At 35.8% G+C, this 20,713-nt stretch overlaps 1 protein-coding gene across 1 annotated transcript; it reads right to left on the minus strand.

Annotated features, from left to right (window-relative positions):
- Positions 1 to 1,254: 1,254 nt before the first annotated feature.
- LOC149410150 (G patch domain-containing protein 1 homolog) lies at positions 1,255 to 19,658 on the minus strand. Its single transcript, XM_089648846.1, has 10 exons — positions 19,523 to 19,658; positions 17,891 to 18,084; positions 17,139 to 17,280; positions 16,608 to 16,777; positions 15,354 to 15,590; positions 14,370 to 14,543; positions 7,197 to 7,350; positions 6,420 to 6,960; positions 3,950 to 4,144; positions 1,255 to 2,471 (listed from the first exon to the last, which is right to left on the minus strand). Exons 1-10 carry the CDS (start codon positions 19,587 to 19,589, stop codon positions 1,304 to 1,306), a joined length of 3,042 nt encoding a protein of 1,013 aa, XP_089504972.1. The 5' UTR covers positions 19,590 to 19,658; the 3' UTR covers positions 1,255 to 1,303.
- Between the last annotated feature and the right edge of the window lie 1,055 nt (positions 19,659 to 20,713).

Consider the following 20,713-nt stretch of genomic DNA (forward strand, 5'->3'; position numbering starts at 1 on the left):
TTTCTTTTATTAAGTAATTGTTACTTTAATTGTGTAACCACCGAGGAAATCCTACTTATTTTAAATAGGTATCTACTTTGAACGCTTTTATACGTGAAAGCCAAAAACTTATATTATAATAAAAACGTTCTTGCACATTAGAATTTTATAAAAATAATTCAAATCAAAAACCTAATGCATGAAGATTCAATTTAAGTATTATTTTGCATCATTATTATTTCAGTTTTTAAAAATATAATAATTTTAATAAAGCGCATATTACAATGTTAACTTTAATATTTTAGCCAATGACTAAAGAAAATACCCTTTTTTTCTCTATTCAATGATTAAAATTTAAAAAAAAATAACGAGGCAATAACAATGTAACGTAATTGGACCATTGGTGAGTACTTTATTTATGGACCATTGATGGTTCGATCTTGTAAAAAAAATGATCAAAATTTTGTTGCAACAAAGGTCTCTGTTTTTTTTTGTAAAATTGGCATTATAATTTAGCACAGCTAAAATTAAAAAAGCATAATAACTGTAATTTTCCTTCAAATATGTTTAAAAAGTTGACTCTTTAATTTAATACATATTTCGATTAAATAAAATTTACAAAATTAAAATACACAATCTATGATTGATTTAGATTTCGCTTTCGTGCTTCTCAATTTCTTCCTCAAAACACACAATGCATTATAAAATATTTCGCAAAATCGTTAATCAATCATTATTATCACTATCTTGTGCATATTGTTTCGGTTGTAATTTCGACCGAAATCTCTTACTAACTGTCGTTTCACTGCAGGGGTAGGCAGAGAGGATGACCGCCAAACAGCTCGGTCGGAAATCGTGTTGACAAAAATTATTTGTACGGTATACCAGTAAATCATTCTCGTTATATATTGTTCCAATTAATTTATTTCCAACAATTATATGAATATAAGCCTGAACTAAAATATTGTTAGTTAATTGCTCATTATAGCCGTGAACTCCATACTACCCTGATCATTATAACCAAGTTTAACTGTACTTTCATATTCACCTATATTTTATTTTTATATAAAATTTGTTACTTTTTTTGTACATTTTTTTCTTTTGTTTTTTTTTTATATTTTAGTTTTTACATGCATTACTTCCTTCTAAATACTTATCTGTGAACTTTTTTTGTCAATCTCTTCTGTATATTACAGCTTTTGTTCCTAAAATTAATAAATACAGAATATTTCTAATCAAACGCTATTGTAAAGTTTATGAATTCATTTTATTTTGGTAATGTCAAAAAAAAGCAAACCCACATTAAAAATAATCTTTAATAATTTCAATCATCTCCTCTTTTACTTTTGTGTTTCTTTTTAGACTTGTGTTTGTGTTCACTCTTTTTCTTTTTGCTCTTTTTTGCTTTCTTTTCTTTTTTGCTCTTTTTGGATTTGGTTTTTGCCGCCTCCACCCAATGTCCCCCGTCACTGTCGCTAGAACTTGATGAATCTACCATTAATACATCGGGAACTTGCACAGAATCTATTTTGGGTTGGTTCTCTGCTGGTTTGGCCTGCTTTGGTCTGAAAATATGCTTTTCTGGTAGCTTCGGTCCATATAAATCTGCTTCCATCGGTTCTTGTCTGCTGCTTCCTGAATCAATTGATTCAAGTCTGCTGTTTCCAGCGTCAATTGATTCAAATCTGCCTATTCCAGAGTCAATTGGTTCAATGCGGTTTGTTTCATCATCAATTGGTTCAAATCTGCTTTTTCTACCAGTTGCTGCAACTATTGTAGATGATGCTTCTATTCCTTTGGTTGTACTGTTTGTGGAAGCTTTTTCTCTATTTGAACCAATGATGTCTTCATTGTTTCTAGTGGAACTATTCTGCCAAGAATTCAACTTGTCAAAATTCAAATTTGCAAAAATCCCTTTGGGAGGCGATTCATTTCTTTGCACATTTCTAGGAGGAGAATCAAATGCATTTGTCACAGTTTTTTCTTCAATTTCTGCATCTTTTTCTTTGGGATCATCTTCTGAATCTTCAGGTTCACTGTCACTGAGGAAGATGGCTTTGTAAAGATCTATTTTGTTGAAATTGTCAATGGTTTCTTTAACTTCTTCGGGTTCGAAACTTTTATCTTTATGGACTTCTCTGTTAAATTCCAATGGAACTTTTCTGTTCAGTAAACTTTCAAGTTCTTTCTCCTTTTCTTGTAGAAATAATTCTGCTACAGTCAAACGCTTGTTTTTAACTGATTTCTCTACTATTTTCAAACTTTCTGCTTGTTTTTCCACTTCATCTGCAATCTTTTCTTTATGCATTTTTGTTGGATTTCTTTCGTTCTCGGATGTTCTTCTATGATCTTGATTGATCCCTTTTCTTTTTTCTAAGCTCCCGCCCCCAGTGTGTTCTCTGAGAAAGCTGTGTTTGTTGTGTACAGGAGTTTCAAGGTATTCAAATATTGAGTAAGTCAGTTTCTTCTTGTCCTTGCTTGGATTTCCACGTCTGAAACAGATAAAAACATTTTAGAAATTAATAAAAACATAAAACACAAATTTCAGCATTACAAATAACCCAACGATGTTTGAACCCACCTAACCAAACCAACTACCACTATTAAACCCACTACCATTATTAAAAGCTGTAATTCTGGCTTGTCTCCTGGAGGACTTAGATTACTTGGATTAAACCCTGTATATATCTAAATCATATTGTTTGAATTTTATTCAAATTATTTCAATAATGAATAACGTAAAACAAGTGTTAACGCTTAATGGTTAACCCTTAGAATGCGAATCCCAGCGGCTCGCCGTGCGCCAGCTGACACTATTTTAGTAATAACTAACTTGTTTATTGCAAAATTATGTTTTTTGTAAATTACCAGATTATGTGTTTATACGTTTATAAAAAATTGTACATATATTTATGTATCCGTGTAATTTCCCAAGGATAGCTACTTATATGCAAAGAAATGTTTCTTTCTCGCTAATATTATATATAAATCATAATCTCAATAATAAATAAAAACCAGCTAACAGCTGCGTATGTTTGCGCTCGCAAAACTCTAAAAGTAGTCAACAGATATCGCAGAAAATTTCAAAGTTTATTCTTATTAGTGCCAGGAGTGTTTAGAAAGTGGTTTGAACAGTAGAAGAAGTCGGGGACGCCCGAGGAATACTTAACGCAATATCTCAGTACCGGAATAAGATACGGAGTCAAATTTAAGTCGATGTAATGTAGTTTTCTAACAGTAACATTGTGGTGTACAGTAGTGAATGGTGGAAGAAATCGGAGACGCCCGAGAAAGACATTAGCAATAGCGAAGCATCGCGGGTTCTACTAGTATAATATAAAGAAGAAATACAAAATTATTCTTGGGTTTTATTATAATTTCGAGTTAAATAAGCGTCCTTCACAATAAAAATAAGTTGTAGGATGCTTTCCTGTAAATAATATTACTTTTGAGAATGGAAATTATGACATCTGACACGAAATTTGTGGTCACAGTTAAAATAAATATGAAATAAAAACAATATTTTTTGTTTAAAACCATGAATTTTTATTAATTTTAAGACCGACCGGTTTCGCTACACTCGAGCATCGTCAGGGTACAAAATTAAACTGATTTCAAAATTAAACTGATGACCGTTTAATTTTGTACCCTGACGATGCTCGAGTGTAGCGAAACCGGTCGGTCTTAAAATTAATAAAAATTCGTGGTTTTAAACAAAAAATATTGTTTTTATTTCATTAAAATGTTAAACCACAAAGTGATTGCTTTCTACGAAAGTATCAAAATGACGAGCTAAAATAATATTAGGATAAATAATTTTCTTGCCAAGTGAATAAAATATATTTTAGTATGCTAGGAGTAAGTTTCAAGTATCAAAATACCATAAAATCGAAGCAAGTGCGGGGAGTTCATAGCAAATCTGCTACGAATTCACTGCCATTCCAAGGGTTAATACAAGCTAATTTCTCACCCATCATGGTATGGTTCCGCAACATTGAATCTTCGGCACAGCATGGGGTCGGGGATCCACTTGATGACTTCTCTGGTCAGGCGGCCGAACATGCCGACCCGGGCCGCTTCCATCATGTCCGGGGCGGCGTAGGTCGACGAGCTCTGCCTCTCCAGTGTGGCGATGTCTGTATCCGGTCGGGTAGCCGACACGAATCTGGAAACAGAATTGATTTTAGATAATATTTACTTTATTTATATGTGTAGCGATCGATACTACTAGAGTGTTCCGGAAGGACGGCCAATGTAAGATGCATTCAGCCTAGAACTTCGTGGACATGTGTCGAATTTTATACAGATAACATTATGACCTACCTACTTAATCGCGCCCGTAGGTACTCGCCCAGTAGGTACATCGAGCCGTCTAGACATAGCATCTAGATCCAGCGAGCAGCTGGCAGTTTACCAGCGGTCTCGCGAAGCTACTACCGCCGTCGGCTTGGCTATATAGGCCCGACGCAGCGAGTGAGTCAGTATTCAGTCAGAGAACAGAGTAGAGCCGCGCTAGTAACCTTGACCCAGTTAATCACTCGCATTCCACGGTGCGATATTCTAGCACCTTCTCGTAAAATAAATGCGCTATCGTGTGTGTTTTAATTGCTATTTGTGCTTCCTTCAATAAACGTTCCAATTGAAATAAACTGTGACTTTTATTTAGTACACCAAGATAACCACATATGTACACAAGTCCGTTGGAATCCTGGGCCCCAAACAGGCCCATAGTGCATAACTGCTGACCCTTTAGAAATCGCAAATGCGCCCCAATATTGAATTTTGCAGTTTTGGAGCCCCGAAATACCTGAAAAAAACTATTGACCTAATAGAAATGTGAGGCAGGCGGATAAATTCCGCTATCTTCACAGATGCATTGTCTGATTACGTCTAAAATGGATCAAAATGACAATCTAGTCTCCTTCAATGGAAGTAATCTTCCCAACATGCCTTCCATTGATACGCTCAGTGTAACTCAGTTCAGATAAGAGAGTTTCATTGAAGCTAGAGTCAAGTTAGAAGTGAAGCACACTGTAAAGGGCCCGCAGATGCTGCAGATAGTACACAGCTCAATTTGTGATTAATTTAGATTCGGACTTTTTGTTTAAAAGTCAAATAAATAAGACTGTAAGCACCGGTTTTCTTCAAGACAATTCAAGTCTGTCCGAAGAAACCTTCCTACAGAAGCAACAAAACTACTTATCAACTCTTAAGTAGTCTCACGTCTCGATTACTGCAACGGCATTTATGCCAGCCTTCCAAAATATCAAATCGACAAACTTCAATCAGTGGTTAATACAGCAGCATGGCTCATAACCGGGGTTTCAAAATATTCGCACATTTCAGAACACCTTCATAACCTTCACTGGCTCAAGTGCCCTAAAAGAATCCAGTACAAATTGTGCTGGATGGTGTTTAAATCCAACAATGACATGGCCTGAACAACAACAATGCATGGCTCTGAACTATGCGTCGCGGAAAACACTGGTCTGAGGCAGTCAACTTTTAGATCAGTAACATCAGCAGCTATAGGCAGACTGATGGAACCTAAGCGCAAGCCAAATACTAAGTTTGGTGATCGCGCTTTCGGAGTATCTGGGCCGAAGGCTTGGAATAAATTCCCTCCGGGACTAAGATCCATAACAAGTCCAACAGAATTCAGATCTAAACTAAAAACTTACCTTTTTAAGCTGTCATACCCTTAAATTAAATATACCATTCCTGAGAGAAAGTCCAGTTATATCCAATTTCCCAATTATGTCCTAAATCCTGTATCTAAATTTCGCTAATAAACAATTAGTTAATATTAATTGAGTGTTAATCTCAAGTGACCTACCAGGTAAGTATTGTACTGTATATTATCTCCATAAATAGTTTGTAATAACATAGATCATTGTAGAAATGTATTATATATTTGTACAGCGCCCTTGAGGTGATGTTGCACAAAAACGGCGCTATACAAATCATCCAAATATTATAATTTATTATTATTAACTGCTAACCCGGTACAAAGCGCAAGTGTGCTCCACTGTTGACTTTGGCAGCCATCTCTGGTCTGGAAACCAAAAATACTTGAAAAACTACTTGTGCAGAAAAGGGGGATCCGTTTGATAGCATCCACTATCTTAACAAACAGATTGCAATCTTTAGAACACAGGCATTAGGTGAGAATGCTGTCCATGTTCTACCGATATTTCAATGAAAAATGTTCCGAGGAACTTGTGTCATGATCCCTTCAGCACCGGTGCACAGTTAGAAAATTTAACTGTAAATTTGAATAAAAGTTTTTATTGTTCATCTGCTCAAATTTGAAAAACTGTGATCAATTTCATCAGAAGTAAAGAATAATTAATTAGTTTGGGCAGGAGGACACGCCCAAAATATATTTCTCCAGTTTATCTCTTCAGTGGTGACAGCAAATTGTTTTAACACATAATTACCTATCATTCATCAGTCCAGTTAGCGGCTTGTATAATTTGCATGATCTTTCAAACTCCGACAGTTCCCTCACTTTCTCCCAGTCCGTCAGTCTAGTTTTCTCTCCGTGACGGTACAAACTATCACTGGTCACAACAAGTCCCTCTTCGATCATAGCACAATACTTCTCATAACGCAACTGTTTCTCAGAATTTAAAGAGAAAGGCTTAAAGACACCACTGGGCTTGTCTTGAATTGAATTTGAGTCTATTTGACTATTTGTTTTCGATCCAGTGATATTTGCAATTGTTTCTTCAAAAGAAAGTCCCCTTTGACTCGATTTCGAGTCACTCTCTATTGATTTTGAGTCATTTTGAGGAGAGTCAGATACGAAATTGACATTTCTTCCAGTGATTGCTGCAATTCGCTCTTCGATAGTTTGATTAGGCAAGTTATTTTGATGTTTTTCAGTAGTTTTGTCCACTTTTTCTTCAGGTACTAGAGTTGGGATTTCGCCTAGTAAAGCTCCTCTATGTTTGGCAGTCAGATCGTGTCTCCCCAAACCTGAAATTTTAACATTAAAAATATAATGAATAATAAGTGCTGTGTGGAGGGACATTTTAAGAAAATTAAGGAGGAAACCTAGGTCTCGAAGATACCCATGTTACAAGACGGAAAAACATAGAAGCCTTCTTAGATTAAGGCAAAAGTTTATATATTTGCTGCAGTTAAGATTGTGTTGATAGTATTACTTTTGTGAAAGATAACGATTGGGTTAGAAGTGATTAAGAGATACTGACCTCTGTCTCGTATTTCCAGGGTGGAAGTGTCCTCCACAGAACTGAACCGAGAAGGCCTAATGGCGGAAGGCACGAAATTCCTCGGCAAAGCTGGCGGTGGGTACACTTTTACGGAATAGGCCTTATTCACAGCGGGAACAAAACCTTCCAATACCTGAAATAATTTACACTTAAATTAGGCATAAAATATATACAATGGGACCCAAAAGTAACGGGGATTCTTTTGAAAAGCAGGCTCGTAGATAATAAAAACAATGGGAGATATGCCATCAAAGTGTGCGGACTGTCCTGAGCTACGACAAAACTGGACGGATTATCAAAGCGGGTATGTAATGAAGTTTATTTATTAACTAGCTGTACCCCGCCATACGCAGCTGTGGCTCAGTCTGTCTGTGCAGATAGAGAAACAATAGCGCATGTTGCTTTTACGTCTGTATAATATAGGTATATAAAAACACATGCATATTAGAATGCAACATTGTGCCAAAATTTCAAAGCAATTGGTGAAGAACTTTCAGAGATTTAATATTTTGAGCAAACAACCGTTTACATTTTTATTTATGTATGGTACAAGTAAATACACAGAATAAATATTTTTTATAAAAAATATCACAAAACAATTACACAGTTTAACCTTTCCCTTACTGTGCTAAAAAAATACACGCGTTCCGGTGCTGTGTAGTCAATACACATCTCAAAATAAGCGATTTAATATCGGAAAATTATGAATATTCATAGCTGATCGATTATGTTTATTATATATTATATCAAAAGTGATAATAATTGTAATTTAATTGCTGAAAACATGAAAAAACCATCGGCAGATGCTAAAGAAACGTGCAAGGAGTCCACATCTAACGACGGTTCGCGGCCAACTGGCTAGCGGCGCGGCTGGCGGCTGGCACAAATACAGTTGTGCGGTCGTAGGTATCGATGGTCTAAATAAATCTCAAAATAAATAAATCTCAAAAACTTTAAATATTTTCTGCATTCTAACAAATCGAAAATAATTATTTTATTTAAAAAATACTTCGTTTAACCTTTGCCGTTGAAACATATGTTTAAAAATTATGGGGAAAAAAAAGAACTCTGTTAAAAGCCCTATAATTGCTTCCCCTTACACCTCCCAGTCTGAAGAATCGGACTCCGACGCTGATGAGATTGAAGCCGAAAATAACCCTGACCTGAGTCATGTATCAGGACATAAAATATTATCCGGGACTCAAATTGCCCTAAAAGCCTTACAGGACGCATTGGCTGAAAAGCCATCCAAAGTGTCTAAAGAGCAGCAGCTCAAAGTATCGAGAAACGTGACAAATGTTCTCGGTTCCGTTGCCCAACTTTTGCTGGAGAAGGAAGAGCTAAGAGGAGACCTTAATTCGGCCCTAGCTAATATCAAGGTCTTGCAGGCCGAGAAAACAATGGCCGAAAATTATACAAAACAGCTGCTGGACAAAATTCAACAGCTTGAGTCAGATCTGGGTCCAGTAATGCGCCGTGTGGCTGATGCAACAGAGGCTAGCCTTTCATTTGCTGAAGTTACAAAGAAAAAACTCCCAGTGCCTCCACCACTCACTCGTACCAGTATCAAAATAGGGAAACCAAGACCATCTGTATGTTTTTTCCCAAACTACCGGGGGTCGATGATAGCGATGGGACTAAAAAAATTATTAAGGACATCGTTAAGCCATCGCAATTAGGAGTGAGGATAACGGGAGTAAAAAACATAAAAAACAAAGGAGTCATTATCCACACTGCCAGCAGCCAGGAACAAGAAAGGCTTTTAAATGATCCTGTTATATCCAGCTCTGACTTGCTGAGTGCCCGTCTTCCAGTTAGGAGGCAGCCAAGGTTAATATTTTTTAACGTGCCCCGTGAACTATCGGATGAGAAATTTTTAGAGAATGCCCTCTCTGGAATCTCTGAAGGTGACAACTTTAAAGAGTGTGCATCCAAGTGCAAACTTAGTCATATGGCTGGAGCTCGAACCGGACCGTCTTGCCACAGAGTGTACTCGGTGCCCGCTAACATTCGTCATGCATTGGTGCAACAAGGTCGTGTATTCGTGGACTGGACCGTTTGCGGTGTGCGTGACTTTGTTGGACTTACAGTGTGTCTGAACTGTCAAATGGTTGGACATTCTCACAAGTACTGCAAAGATACAAAGAGATGCTCTCACTGCGGTGTAGAAGGACACGCGCGGACAGCACCCAGTTGCGCTACATGCGCACGTTTTGGAAAGCCTGCAGTTTCCCGGGCCCACCCCACTGGAGATAAGGACTGCCCGTCGTACAAAACGGCTTTATTGAAGGATCTCTCCACCATCGACTATGGCGTTTAATCATACGGAAAAAGATGACGAGGCAGTTGCTGTTGATGCATTAAATATACTATATCAAAACGTGAGGGGTATTCGAACAAAGACCGTAAGTGTGCGCAATGAAATTTTAATCAATAATTATGACATTATTTGTTTTTCTGAAACATGGCTGAACTCAACAGTGTTTAGTGAAGAACTGTTTGATGACAGATATATAGTATTTAGGAGAGATCGTGAGTCAACCAAATCTGCGTCTAAAGAAGGTGGCGGAGTTCTAGCCGCCGTTTCTAAAAAACTTCTTGTATCCAGGAAGTGGAGAGTGACAATGAAGATTTGTGGCTTGTAATTAAGTCTCGTTCCAACTCGCTCATCTTTATTTGCATCCTCTATATTCCTCCTAGTGTAACTGTAGACAATTATTGTAATCAGATTGAAAAATTACAAGATCTGTATTTAAAGTATTCAATTTCCAATTCACAGTTTATTATTATTGGTGATTTCAATTTGCCCGAAATAAAATGGTTACCTGACAATTCATTTAAAAATAATGCACTTTCACCTTCTAATTATAAAAGCATGAAAGCACACAGTCTTGTCAACCTTTCATCAATTTGCAACTTGTATCAATTCAATAATGTACTAAATACAAATGAAAATTTATTGGATCTTGTTTTCTCTGATAAAGTTAACATAGATATACATATAGCACCAGGCTTAACCAAATTGGATCAATATCACCCTTCATTTGAAATAATGGTGAAACAAAATAAAGATCAATTTTTAGAAATCAATAGAAGTGACTCAAAATATAACTTCAGGAAGGGAAACTTTCATGAATGTCGACAGGATCTATTATCTGTTAATTGGATAACTCTTTTTAAAAATGAAAATGTGAATAGTATGGTGATCTTGTTCTATGAAAAATTATGGGAAATAATTGAAAAACACTTTAAAAAATATATTACTAAAACAAAAAATCAATATCCTGTCTGGTTTAATCAGCAATTGATTGCTCTTCTTAAGAAAAAAAACAACATTAGACTTAAGGTAAAAAAACATGGTAACGAGTCAGATTATAGAGAATTTTCTTATTTAAGGAAAGTTACAAAAAAAATACAAAGCGAATGTTATAAATCATACATCAACTCTGTCGAAAGTGGTCTGCAAGGTAACATAAAGGTGTTTTGGTCATACTCAAAATTATTACGAAAAACCAATTGTATTCCTAAAGTAATGCATCTTGACGATATTTCCGCAAATGAAGGTGAACACATAGCAAACATATTTTCTAAATATTTTTCATCTGTTTATACCAATTCGGAATCATCCACTAATGGTTCAATGCCAAACATAACTGAACACAATCAGAGCAATTTGGGTAAAATACATATTGGTGCAGATGAAATAAAATGTTTTTTGAGTAAAATAGATTCCAACAAGGGTCCAGGCCCAGATAATATTTCTCCTTTCTTTGTCAGTTGCTTTGCAGACTCTTTATGTTTACCGCTTTTTATAATTTTTAATGCATCCCTAATCACGGGAACTTTTCCTGATCTGTGGAAAAAAGCACATGTGGTACCAGTATTAAAATTGGGAGACCAATCTTTAGTAAAAAATTATAGACCAATCAGTATATTATCCTGTTTTGCTAAGGTTTTTGAATCTTTGATATATAAAAATATTTTTTCGCATTTTAAGCCCCTTCTCTGCACTAGGCAACATGGGTTTGTTCCTCAAAGATCTATTAACTCAAATCTTTTGGAATTTTGTAATTATGTATGTAATTCTTTTAATGAAAGATTACAAGTAGATGCAATTTATAATGATTTCCAAAAAGCTTTTGATAAAGTTAATCACTCCATCTTATTAAAAAAACTTGAACAAATGGGAATACATGGAGATCTACTTCGCTGGGTGAAATCATATTTGTATAACAGAACTCAATTAGTTCTTATTAATGGATACAAATCATCCCCTATAATTGTAACTTCCGGTGTACCACAGGGTTCAAATCTTGGCCCCCTGCTTTTTCTTATATTCATAAATGACCTTGGCTCGAAATTAAATTGTGATTATACTTTTTTCGCCGATGATCTTAAAATTTTTCGTAAAATCAAGTCTGTTTCCGATCATCAACTGCTTCACAACGACCTCCACACACTTAATAACTGGTGTACTGTCAATGATATGCACTTAAATGTTGAAAAATGTTACATTTTAAACTTCACTAGAAATAGAATTATAAAGGATTTTTCTTATGTTATTAATAATATTATTCTCAAAAAAGTATCTTCAATAAGAGATCTAGGAATCACTCTTGATTCTAAATTCATATTTGATGTACACATTAACGACATTAAGTGCAAATCATTAAAAATGATGGGATTTATTCATAGAATATGTAAACCTTTCCAAGATCCTCAGTCAATTCTAACTCTTTACAATGCCTTAATTAGAAGTAAACTTGAATATGGAAGCTCTATTTGGAATCCACATTACTGCAAATATGAAAATATTGTAGAATCCATTCAAAAAAAAATGCTAAGAATGTGATCCTTCAAATGTGGATTACATGACCATCTTAGATCATATGACGTACGTCGTGATTACTTCAAGATTGATACACTTAAAACTAGAAGGCAATTGACTGATCTCATATGTTTACATAAAATTATTCACGGTCAACTTGATACTACATTATGTCTTAGCAATATTAAAATAAATGTCCCCAATTCGCATTGTTTAAGACGCCATAATATTTTTCACCTGAATACATTTATAAATAATATCGCCTACTTTAGCCCTCTGACCCAGATGTGTCGACTATATAACAAGATAGAGTGTGCTGAAATAGATATTTTCGTCGATAATTTGTACGGATTCAGAAAAAAAGTTCTGGCGCTATTAAAAAATATTAGCTAATTCATTGTGTCAATTTTCTCTCTATGCATACCTCTCGTATTTCTTATGCCTCTTACCACTTGTAATAATGTATAATGTAATGTGTTACTTGAGCGAGCTTGTATATGATTGTGTATTTTATTTTTATTTTTTGATGTTTTTGTTTTCTAATTGTATGTATCTGTATTTAATTGTATGTATCTGTATTTAATTTTTTGTATCTTTATTTAATTGTAGATTTTTGTAATTGTACAATAACTGAGTTTTTATAAGTGGATTGTTCTCACGTAAGTGTGATCATCTGTAAAAACCCAGTATAAATAAATAAAAATCAAAAACTACAACTGCAGAAGTATGGATGTCTCATGTTCCCGCATAGCGAATTAAAGCGGGACATCAATAGCGTGTCATTTCCTCGCACACTCTTCGCGTATTAGTATCACACGGTTGATTGTATTGGTGTATTTGTTCCCGATTTTTAACAAAAAACACTGATTTTTAATTGAATTTGAAAACTATGTAATATATTATTTTTTAATTTAGTGTATAAATGTATAACGGAGGAATACCTTAAATCTGAACCCAGAATTTATTATATTTATAGAGTTATTAAAGTTATTAGAAGCAATGTGTAGTAAATACACACCACAGATAAGGAAAGATTAAACATACTAATATGGTTTAACCGGTCAGCAACGTAAGCAGATATACACGATAAAATAACGATAGCAGTCAAGTACAATAAGCGTGTTTACACGTCAACGCGTGTGTTTCCACAAAAATCGTCATAACTCCGTTATTCTTCTAGTGACATCCCTAAAACAAAAAGTAGAATATTCGTATTGAATGAAGCTTCACATCTCTATTCAAAGTTATCCATAGAAACCCGTAAAAAGACCTACTCAGTGGAAGCAAATTTTACCCGCCAAATCGTAAAACGACGCCAAGAAAGCCGTTTGACGTGCCGACCCGCCTCGCAAGTTTAATTGTTTTTTTAAAAATATATTTTGTATGAAATGGTCAAAAAGTGAAGTGACAGAATTGTTTATTGTACATTTGTACGATGAAATAAGTGTTTTTTTTTTACATTATCCGTGATTTTAGTATCGTTTTTACATAAAACATTACAGGTGAGTCATTTTTACAATTTTTTCATGTTTCCATTCTAAATTTAAATATTTACAAATGTTAATATTTATTTATGATACAACAATTTGAAAGCCTATTTTGTAACCTTTCTAAAACAGTTTTTACTATTCGGCTCCGTTCAGTAATGTTTCATTTATAGAGCTTTGATTGTGAGGCGGTAATAACACAACGTTTTCGTGAAATTGACATTTCGATAAAGACATCTTAGCTTCAAGTTCGCGAAAAGTCGGAGGGGTTAAAATAACTATAATTAATAATGAAGTTATAGAAATAGTAACTATGTGAAATGATATTTTGTTCTTTCGGTGCTATTAGAAATATGTTATACTTCTGCATATTAGTTCCCCAAGCTGTTCATGCGCGGTATATGAGAGTTTATAAACGAATTGGTATACATTATTATTGCAGTGAAAGACATTTTTAGTTTGCGTGACTGTATTAGGAACATCAAATGAAATCAATTGAAATAATGCAGGACTATCTACAGGCGAACTGTTCGGGGCAGCTGTGACTCAAAAAAAATTAAATGGAACAGTGACAAAACAGAACAGGGACAAAAGAGTACAGTGACGAAATAGAACAGTGACGAAATAGAACAGTGACAAAATAGAACAGTGACAAAACAGAACAGTGTAAAAAATAACACGAAAAGTGTTACGTAAGTTTATGTTGAGTTAGGTTACGTCACATTAGTTTGGGTTAGTTTATGTAATGTAAGGTTAGGGTTTTTGTTTTTATAATAATAAAAAATTTAATGTTCTGTTTTTTCATAGAACAACATACGAAATGAAGAATAAACTTACAGTTCTATGTGAAATGGGAGGAGGTTTGGCCTTGGAGCTACCCTGCTTGACTTGGCTTGTCTTCCCCAGGACGTCCAGGGCAAAGTCGTAGCTGGACTTGTCTTCCCGCGCATATATATCCTCATCCTCCACTTCCATGGCTCCAACCCCAAACGCTTGGCCTCTTATGGAAACCTGAAAAGTTACATATATTTACTTACAAATTGTATCGGATGCAACTAACCATCACTCTATTTCCCCAGAGATCATCAATCATCAATCATCAATCATCAATCACCAATTGTCAATCATCAATCATCAATCATCAATCACCAATCGTCAATCGTCAATCATCAATCACAAATCGTCAATTATCAATCACAGATCTTCAATCTTCAATCATCAATCATCAATCACAAATCGTCAATCGTCAATCATCAATCACAAATCGTCAATCGCCAATCATCAATCACAAATCTTCAATCTTCAATCGTCAATCATCAATCGTCACACGTCATTCATCATTCGTCAATCATCGATCGTCAATCATCAATCATCAATCGTCATTCATCATTCGTCAATCATCGATCGTCAATCATCAATCATCAATCATCAATCGTCTGTCGTCAATCGTCAAGAGAGGCTGATGCCACTCTTCTTCTTCTTCTTTATGTGCCGTATCAGGTCCCCCCGACGTTGGCGATCACTCTAGAAAATGTCTCTTTGTCTTGCGCTGCCCGGAATAGCTCCTCCACAATGATGCCACTCACGTCATCAAAACTTTAAACACGGCATCACTTATGTCAGACATTTTGTAACAATGCGAGTGCTTCAGATCAATGTTAGTAACAAAACAGTCAACAAAGAATGAAAGCTAAAACAACTGTTTGGTTGTGAGCGAGGTTCTAGTTATTGAGAATTCAAGAATAATTGATGCAACACAAGTTTCAGATGTTTTCATTAAAAAAAGAAGAGTTTCCGCATTAAAAATCCCTTCAAGTTTACCTTCTTGCCTTTATCTATGGTGATCAAATGGCTCATTCCCTCGTGAAATCCGCCAAGAACGGAGTGTCGACTCAGTCCGGAGTACCCCAGACCAAAGGAGTTGGTCTTCGGCTGGGCGGCAAACGGCTCCAGGTCGTCCGGCTCAAAGAGCTGCTCCGAGTACTGCTGCTCTTCATCAGAGGTCTGATCATCGGTAGTGCTATCTTTTTTGTCTTCTGTATCAGATGATGTTTCGCGCTGCACAAAATGAGATATATTTTTTTAATAGTTTATACAAATATAGAGAAAAAAAAAGAAGGGTGGTGCAATGATTTATAATGGTGTATACACACATGGTGTTCTAAATCACATTCTAAGGTAATTTGACATTCAAAACTAGTTATTTTTTAACACTCGTAAATCTCGCTTACATAGAAAGGTGTTTTTGGGTATTTTTGAAATGCATGTTATTATCAATTATTAGATTTTTTAAGTAACACCTGACAAGAGCGCCCCTGTCTGTACATTGAAAAGACAAGGGAACTAAAATTAAAGTGAAATAAAATTACACTCGGCGCTCAAAAACAGTTTTCCCTGAGCTAATACATCTAACCCAAACAATATTGATATCAATTAAAAGTACATTTAACAACCTCTTATCAGACAATAGTTTTAAATGTTAAAAAAATGTTGCACATATACTTTTTATAGGTGCCACAACTTGTGTCATCTTGCAGGGCTATAAAAGGATCAGTTTAAGTCAAGCATAGGTCATTCACTATCCGAACGTTGAAGTGGACACATGTGAATAATTAGCACCAGAAATCAACCCCTTAAAATGGACACCACTGCTGACGAATCTGCTCAGGTGGTGGCACTACTGCAATCAGGGATGCAAGAGTGTGATGTTGCTCGGCAAATAAACTTAAGCTGTTTTGCCGCTCTACGGGTTTTCCAACGGTCTCAAGAAACTGGTGTCTTCATCTGGAGACGTGGATTAGGGCTACGATGCTGCACATCCGAAAGAGACAATCACTTTATTGTATCATAAGATTTTGCAATAGATGCGATTTTTTTTAACACCAAGTGTATTTGGAAGAAGCACACACTTAGCAAATTTAAAAAAAAAGTTGTGCCGTTTTTCCCATTCTTACTTTAATCTACTATAATTTGTTCTAAAATCGGTGTTCCTTGGTGCTGCCACAATAAATGAACAATGTTACATATATAGATAAGAAATTAGTCAACGCATAATAATATGTAGTATGTTCTAACCCTAAACTCCTTGGGCACATAGCAGGAGTAAACCTTCCTCGTGCCCTTCCTCTTCTCCCGGGGCCTCTGCTCCCCCACCCCCTTGCCTGGCCGCCAGCCCATACTGCTCAGGATCCTCATGGCCGCCGTCTCGTGCACCGGTTCCAGCAGTACCTGCAGCACCGGAACTCCTGCAAACACGCACATAACCTATAAAACCTGGTATAACCCCATAAAACATACCAAATGGAAACTTCTTTATGATTACTATGTACACTTGAGCATGAACTAACAGAATTGACTTTACATTCCAATACATTTACATCCACTTTACATCCACTCGGTGGCTGAGTTGACATCACGTTTGGATCCCACCCAGGCGTAGTGTGTTCAATTCCTCGGCTGGCTAAGTCCTACAGCAGAAACAAATGCAACATTTTCCGCTTACTGTGGTGGTGTAGGAGAATTTCAAATACTGTCAGGTTATTCGTAACCCGGGAACGTTTGTCTTTCTTTTTAAACTATGAAAAAATAAATAAAAAATATACTAACCAGGTATAGGTCCATCATGAAACTGTGTCTGATGTTTCCTCTTGCCTCCCCCAAAGTCTCCCGTTGGAGCAACTTGTCGAGGAGCTATCCCAAACTCACTTCGGTCCTCATCATCCATGAAGTCCTCCGCTTTTCTGGATTGCTGGAAGTTTAAACAATTATTGTCAGAGACTACTGTAGTACTGGGTGCTGACGACAATTCGAGAAAATTCCAAAGCCACTACTGTTGGTGTACGGCAACCGTTGAAAATAACACAGATGCTGACGCGTAGTAATAGTTATTTTCTGTCTGTTTCATGTTGATGACGTACCTACGAACAAAATTTCTCTGGGACTATTTTACACGTTTCAAATATATAATTAAAATAATTTTCTGGTAAAAAAATATTATATAAGTATAAAAAATAATAAGTATATTATAGGTAAGTACTTTATCGCTTGTCTGAACTCTTGACACATTAGTTCCAATTTTGAAAATGAAAAGTAAACTAATTTTCTGTTAAAATATTATATTATAGGTAGGTACTTAATTGCTTGTCTGAATTCTTGACACATCATTTCCAATTTTGACAGTGACAAATTCAAAATAAATCAGAGTTCATTCACAACCGAATCAGTAAATTTGATTCAACGGTTGACGCATTTTAAGCTTTGACGTTATTAAGCTGTTACTTTCAACAACTAGTTATATTTATACTAGAATTAATGAATAATGAGCTCTTCAAATGCATTACAGTGATGATTAAACTCACTGGTGTTTGGGCCCGGTCGGACCGCGAGCTCTTGAAGGTGGAGGGAGTCCAGCCCTCCGGCGCGGCTACTGAATTGCCGTGGCCAGCCGTGAAACCGCCTGTGAATGCGCCGTGAAATCGCCGCTTGCCATTTGCGTCCAAGGCATACTGGTCGCTGACATCTTGGTAGAAACGCTTCTTGACAGGAACACGTTCTAAAAAACAAATACATTTAACCAATGATATTACAAAGTATAGACATGTTGTAGAGATCTTAAAAGTGGCAAGCAAAAGATACGCTAATTGTTGTACTTTCAATTTAGTGCTTTTAATATTAAACTGACAAGCGCCACGTAAGATCATGTGCTATCTCTAACTAAATTGCTAAAAAACTGTCAAAATGTCATCGCGTCTGATGAGAAAATTTTTGTATTACACGGCAAACACTAGAAAATTTATATATTTGTAAATACAATCAAACTATTTATTATTATAAATAATACAATTAATTCCATTGTTTCCTGAATATTTTCAGCGTCATTAGAGGAGCAAGTGTTCATACAGTGTTCCATATTCGCCTTAATGTAAGCGAATAAGCTTATCTTGTAATCTTAGTCACACCCGTGATGTAGAATGTAGTATTCGCTGCAACTTTGAAGTACGTAAACTCTGCCCTCTCTTATATGTTTCGTTCATACACACATATTCTTTGAATCCGTCATACACAAACATCGTTTGAATTAAGAATTTACTGGAAACATAAGGGTATTTCTTACTTGCCTCATTTTGGCTTAATTTTGTGAGACAATAACATGTCTGCATGTATTGTAAGGTCATTGCATTTAATCTAGCAAAGCAAGGATGATAGTAGACGACAAAAGAATACTATTTTCAATTAAGTACGGAAGAAACGCCCACATATTATCAGCTATTGACTGGATTAGTTAATTATTGTTAGCGATAATGATAAAGGCTAGAAATTAGATCTCTGTGTAGTAAAACCATGTAGACCGTATCACAAATAGGGAATTTCTTGCAAGGAATGATATAAGCAGTTGATGTAAGATGATGAGGTTTAAATAAAAAGAGGGTAATTTGGTTTACACCATGTAGAGCGGATGAATGAAGAAAGGAGTGAAAGGAGAATATATGATGCGAAAGTTAAAGGTTGTAGAAGTCGGGGACACCCGTGAAATACATAGCACGATCAAGTGAATTAAATACTTATCAAGAGCTGTAGTAAATGAGATACCTGAGGCGTGATAAAACCATATATGACAGTAAAAAATGTGGGGATTCGGAAAGAATAAATAAGATTAAGAAAAATACACTTAAATAGTTTTGGCAAGCAGAGCAAATGAACAAAAAAATGAGTGTAAGGAGAATACGTGTGAATAATGTAAATGTTAGAAGAAGTCGGAGTCAGGTCATGTCACAGGTCAGAAAAGCAGAAGAGTACTATGAGATGATGCATGAATGTGAATGAAGCAAGGAGCCTATGCCATGACAGATTTGTGTGGCGGTCTGTTATCTCTATCTCCCCGTCTGGAGTAACAGCGTTATGGTTAGTTAGTTTGTAAAAAATTGGTGAAATAACTTCACATTCTGAAATAAATATGAAGGAGTTTTACTGAAAGAAAGAGTTTGTAATACCTTCATCGTAAGGTTCCAGGGGAGTTCCGTATCTACAATTATTTTCATCGTCGGAATCGTCACTCATTTTGGATATTTTTATAAAATTAACCTACAATTAATTTCCGTGTTTACGAAACCAAACGTCAAATTCGTGTTTGACATTGACAGTATATTGTTTTTTCTATGATAAAACAGCGCGGGCTAGTGATGGGCAGATTCGAAACTTTTTATAATCCTCGAAACTTTAAACCAACGAAGTTGTGAATTCTAATAAACTGGGTAAATTTGTTATATATTATTTTTTTCACTTTGCCCTCCATCGCGAAACCATTTAAACAGCACTTTAAACTAATCTCAATGAACTAAGTCGCCCACTGTCTCTTCTACATGTGATCACCTCTATTATCCAATAAGTTGCTTGGCCGAGTAACAAAGCGACTCGGCCGAGCACTCGGCAGGTGTAATTCGGCCTTATGCACAAAATCATTCTGGAGCTGTATTGTACTGTACTTCTTACCTCTTTTCTTTTCCTACTGCTTTTATTATGATTGTTTATGTGCATTTTAATTTATGTCTTCAATTCAAAGGAGGCGACTAAAGGTACCGCCGCCCCGGGAACCAACAATCCCAGGAAGCAACAACCCCGGGAACCAACATCTCGGCCATGGGTCACCCCAAGTAGTTCGCTCCTTTAAAAATTGTGGCTTCGTTAAATAAATAAAAAATAGTCTTGACGTGTGCGGTGAAGCAGGAAACCATACGTTTCCTTATAACGCCATTAAGAAAGTGGTGGGGTCTCCTCCAATGGTTCGCTCCTTCATAGGGTGAGGTTTTTCCATGTCTCGGTGACGGATTTTTCTGTCCACCAGACGCATGCAGGGCGTAATCAGGATAGACCGGTTCAGGAAGACTTCTTCAGACTCTCTCGGTCCATTGATATTAAAAAAGTCAATATTAGGGTACAATTTATTGTGAGAATGGAAGGAAAGGCATAGATAATTTTTAATAAATTTATTTTTCATATTTATTCAAAAATATATTCCTTTTGGTATATAAAAAGATGGCGGTGGTATAACTATTCATATAGATTGAATACATTTAAAAATAATTAAGACACGTAATAATATATTGTACATACTATCAATTGTGCTATGTTGAGGTCCATTGATAGACATTTTTGTGTCTTAGAAAATGTAAATAAATAGAACT

Source organism: Hesperophylax consimilis, chromosome 28 (genome assembly GCF_061612785.1).
Source record: "Hesperophylax consimilis isolate HC1 chromosome 28, BYU_Hcon_1.0, whole genome shotgun sequence".
Classification (NCBI taxonomy): domain Eukaryota; kingdom Metazoa; phylum Arthropoda; class Insecta; order Trichoptera; family Limnephilidae; genus Hesperophylax; species Hesperophylax consimilis.

Excerpts from the sequence above, each read along its gene's own strand:
- LOC149410150 (XM_089648846.1), bottom strand. The coding sequence starts at position 19,589 with ATGAGTGACGATTCCGACGATGAAAATAATTGTAGATACGGAACTCCC. Across the intron at positions 17,281-17,890 it reads CCGACCGGGCCCAAACACCA|CAATCCAGAAAAGCGGAGGA; the intron begins GTGAGTTTAATC and ends TTAAACTTCCAG. Across the intron at positions 6,961-7,196 it reads CCTGGAAATACGAGACAGAG|GTTTGGGGAGACACGATCTG; the intron begins GTCAGTATCTCT and ends TTAAAATTTCAG.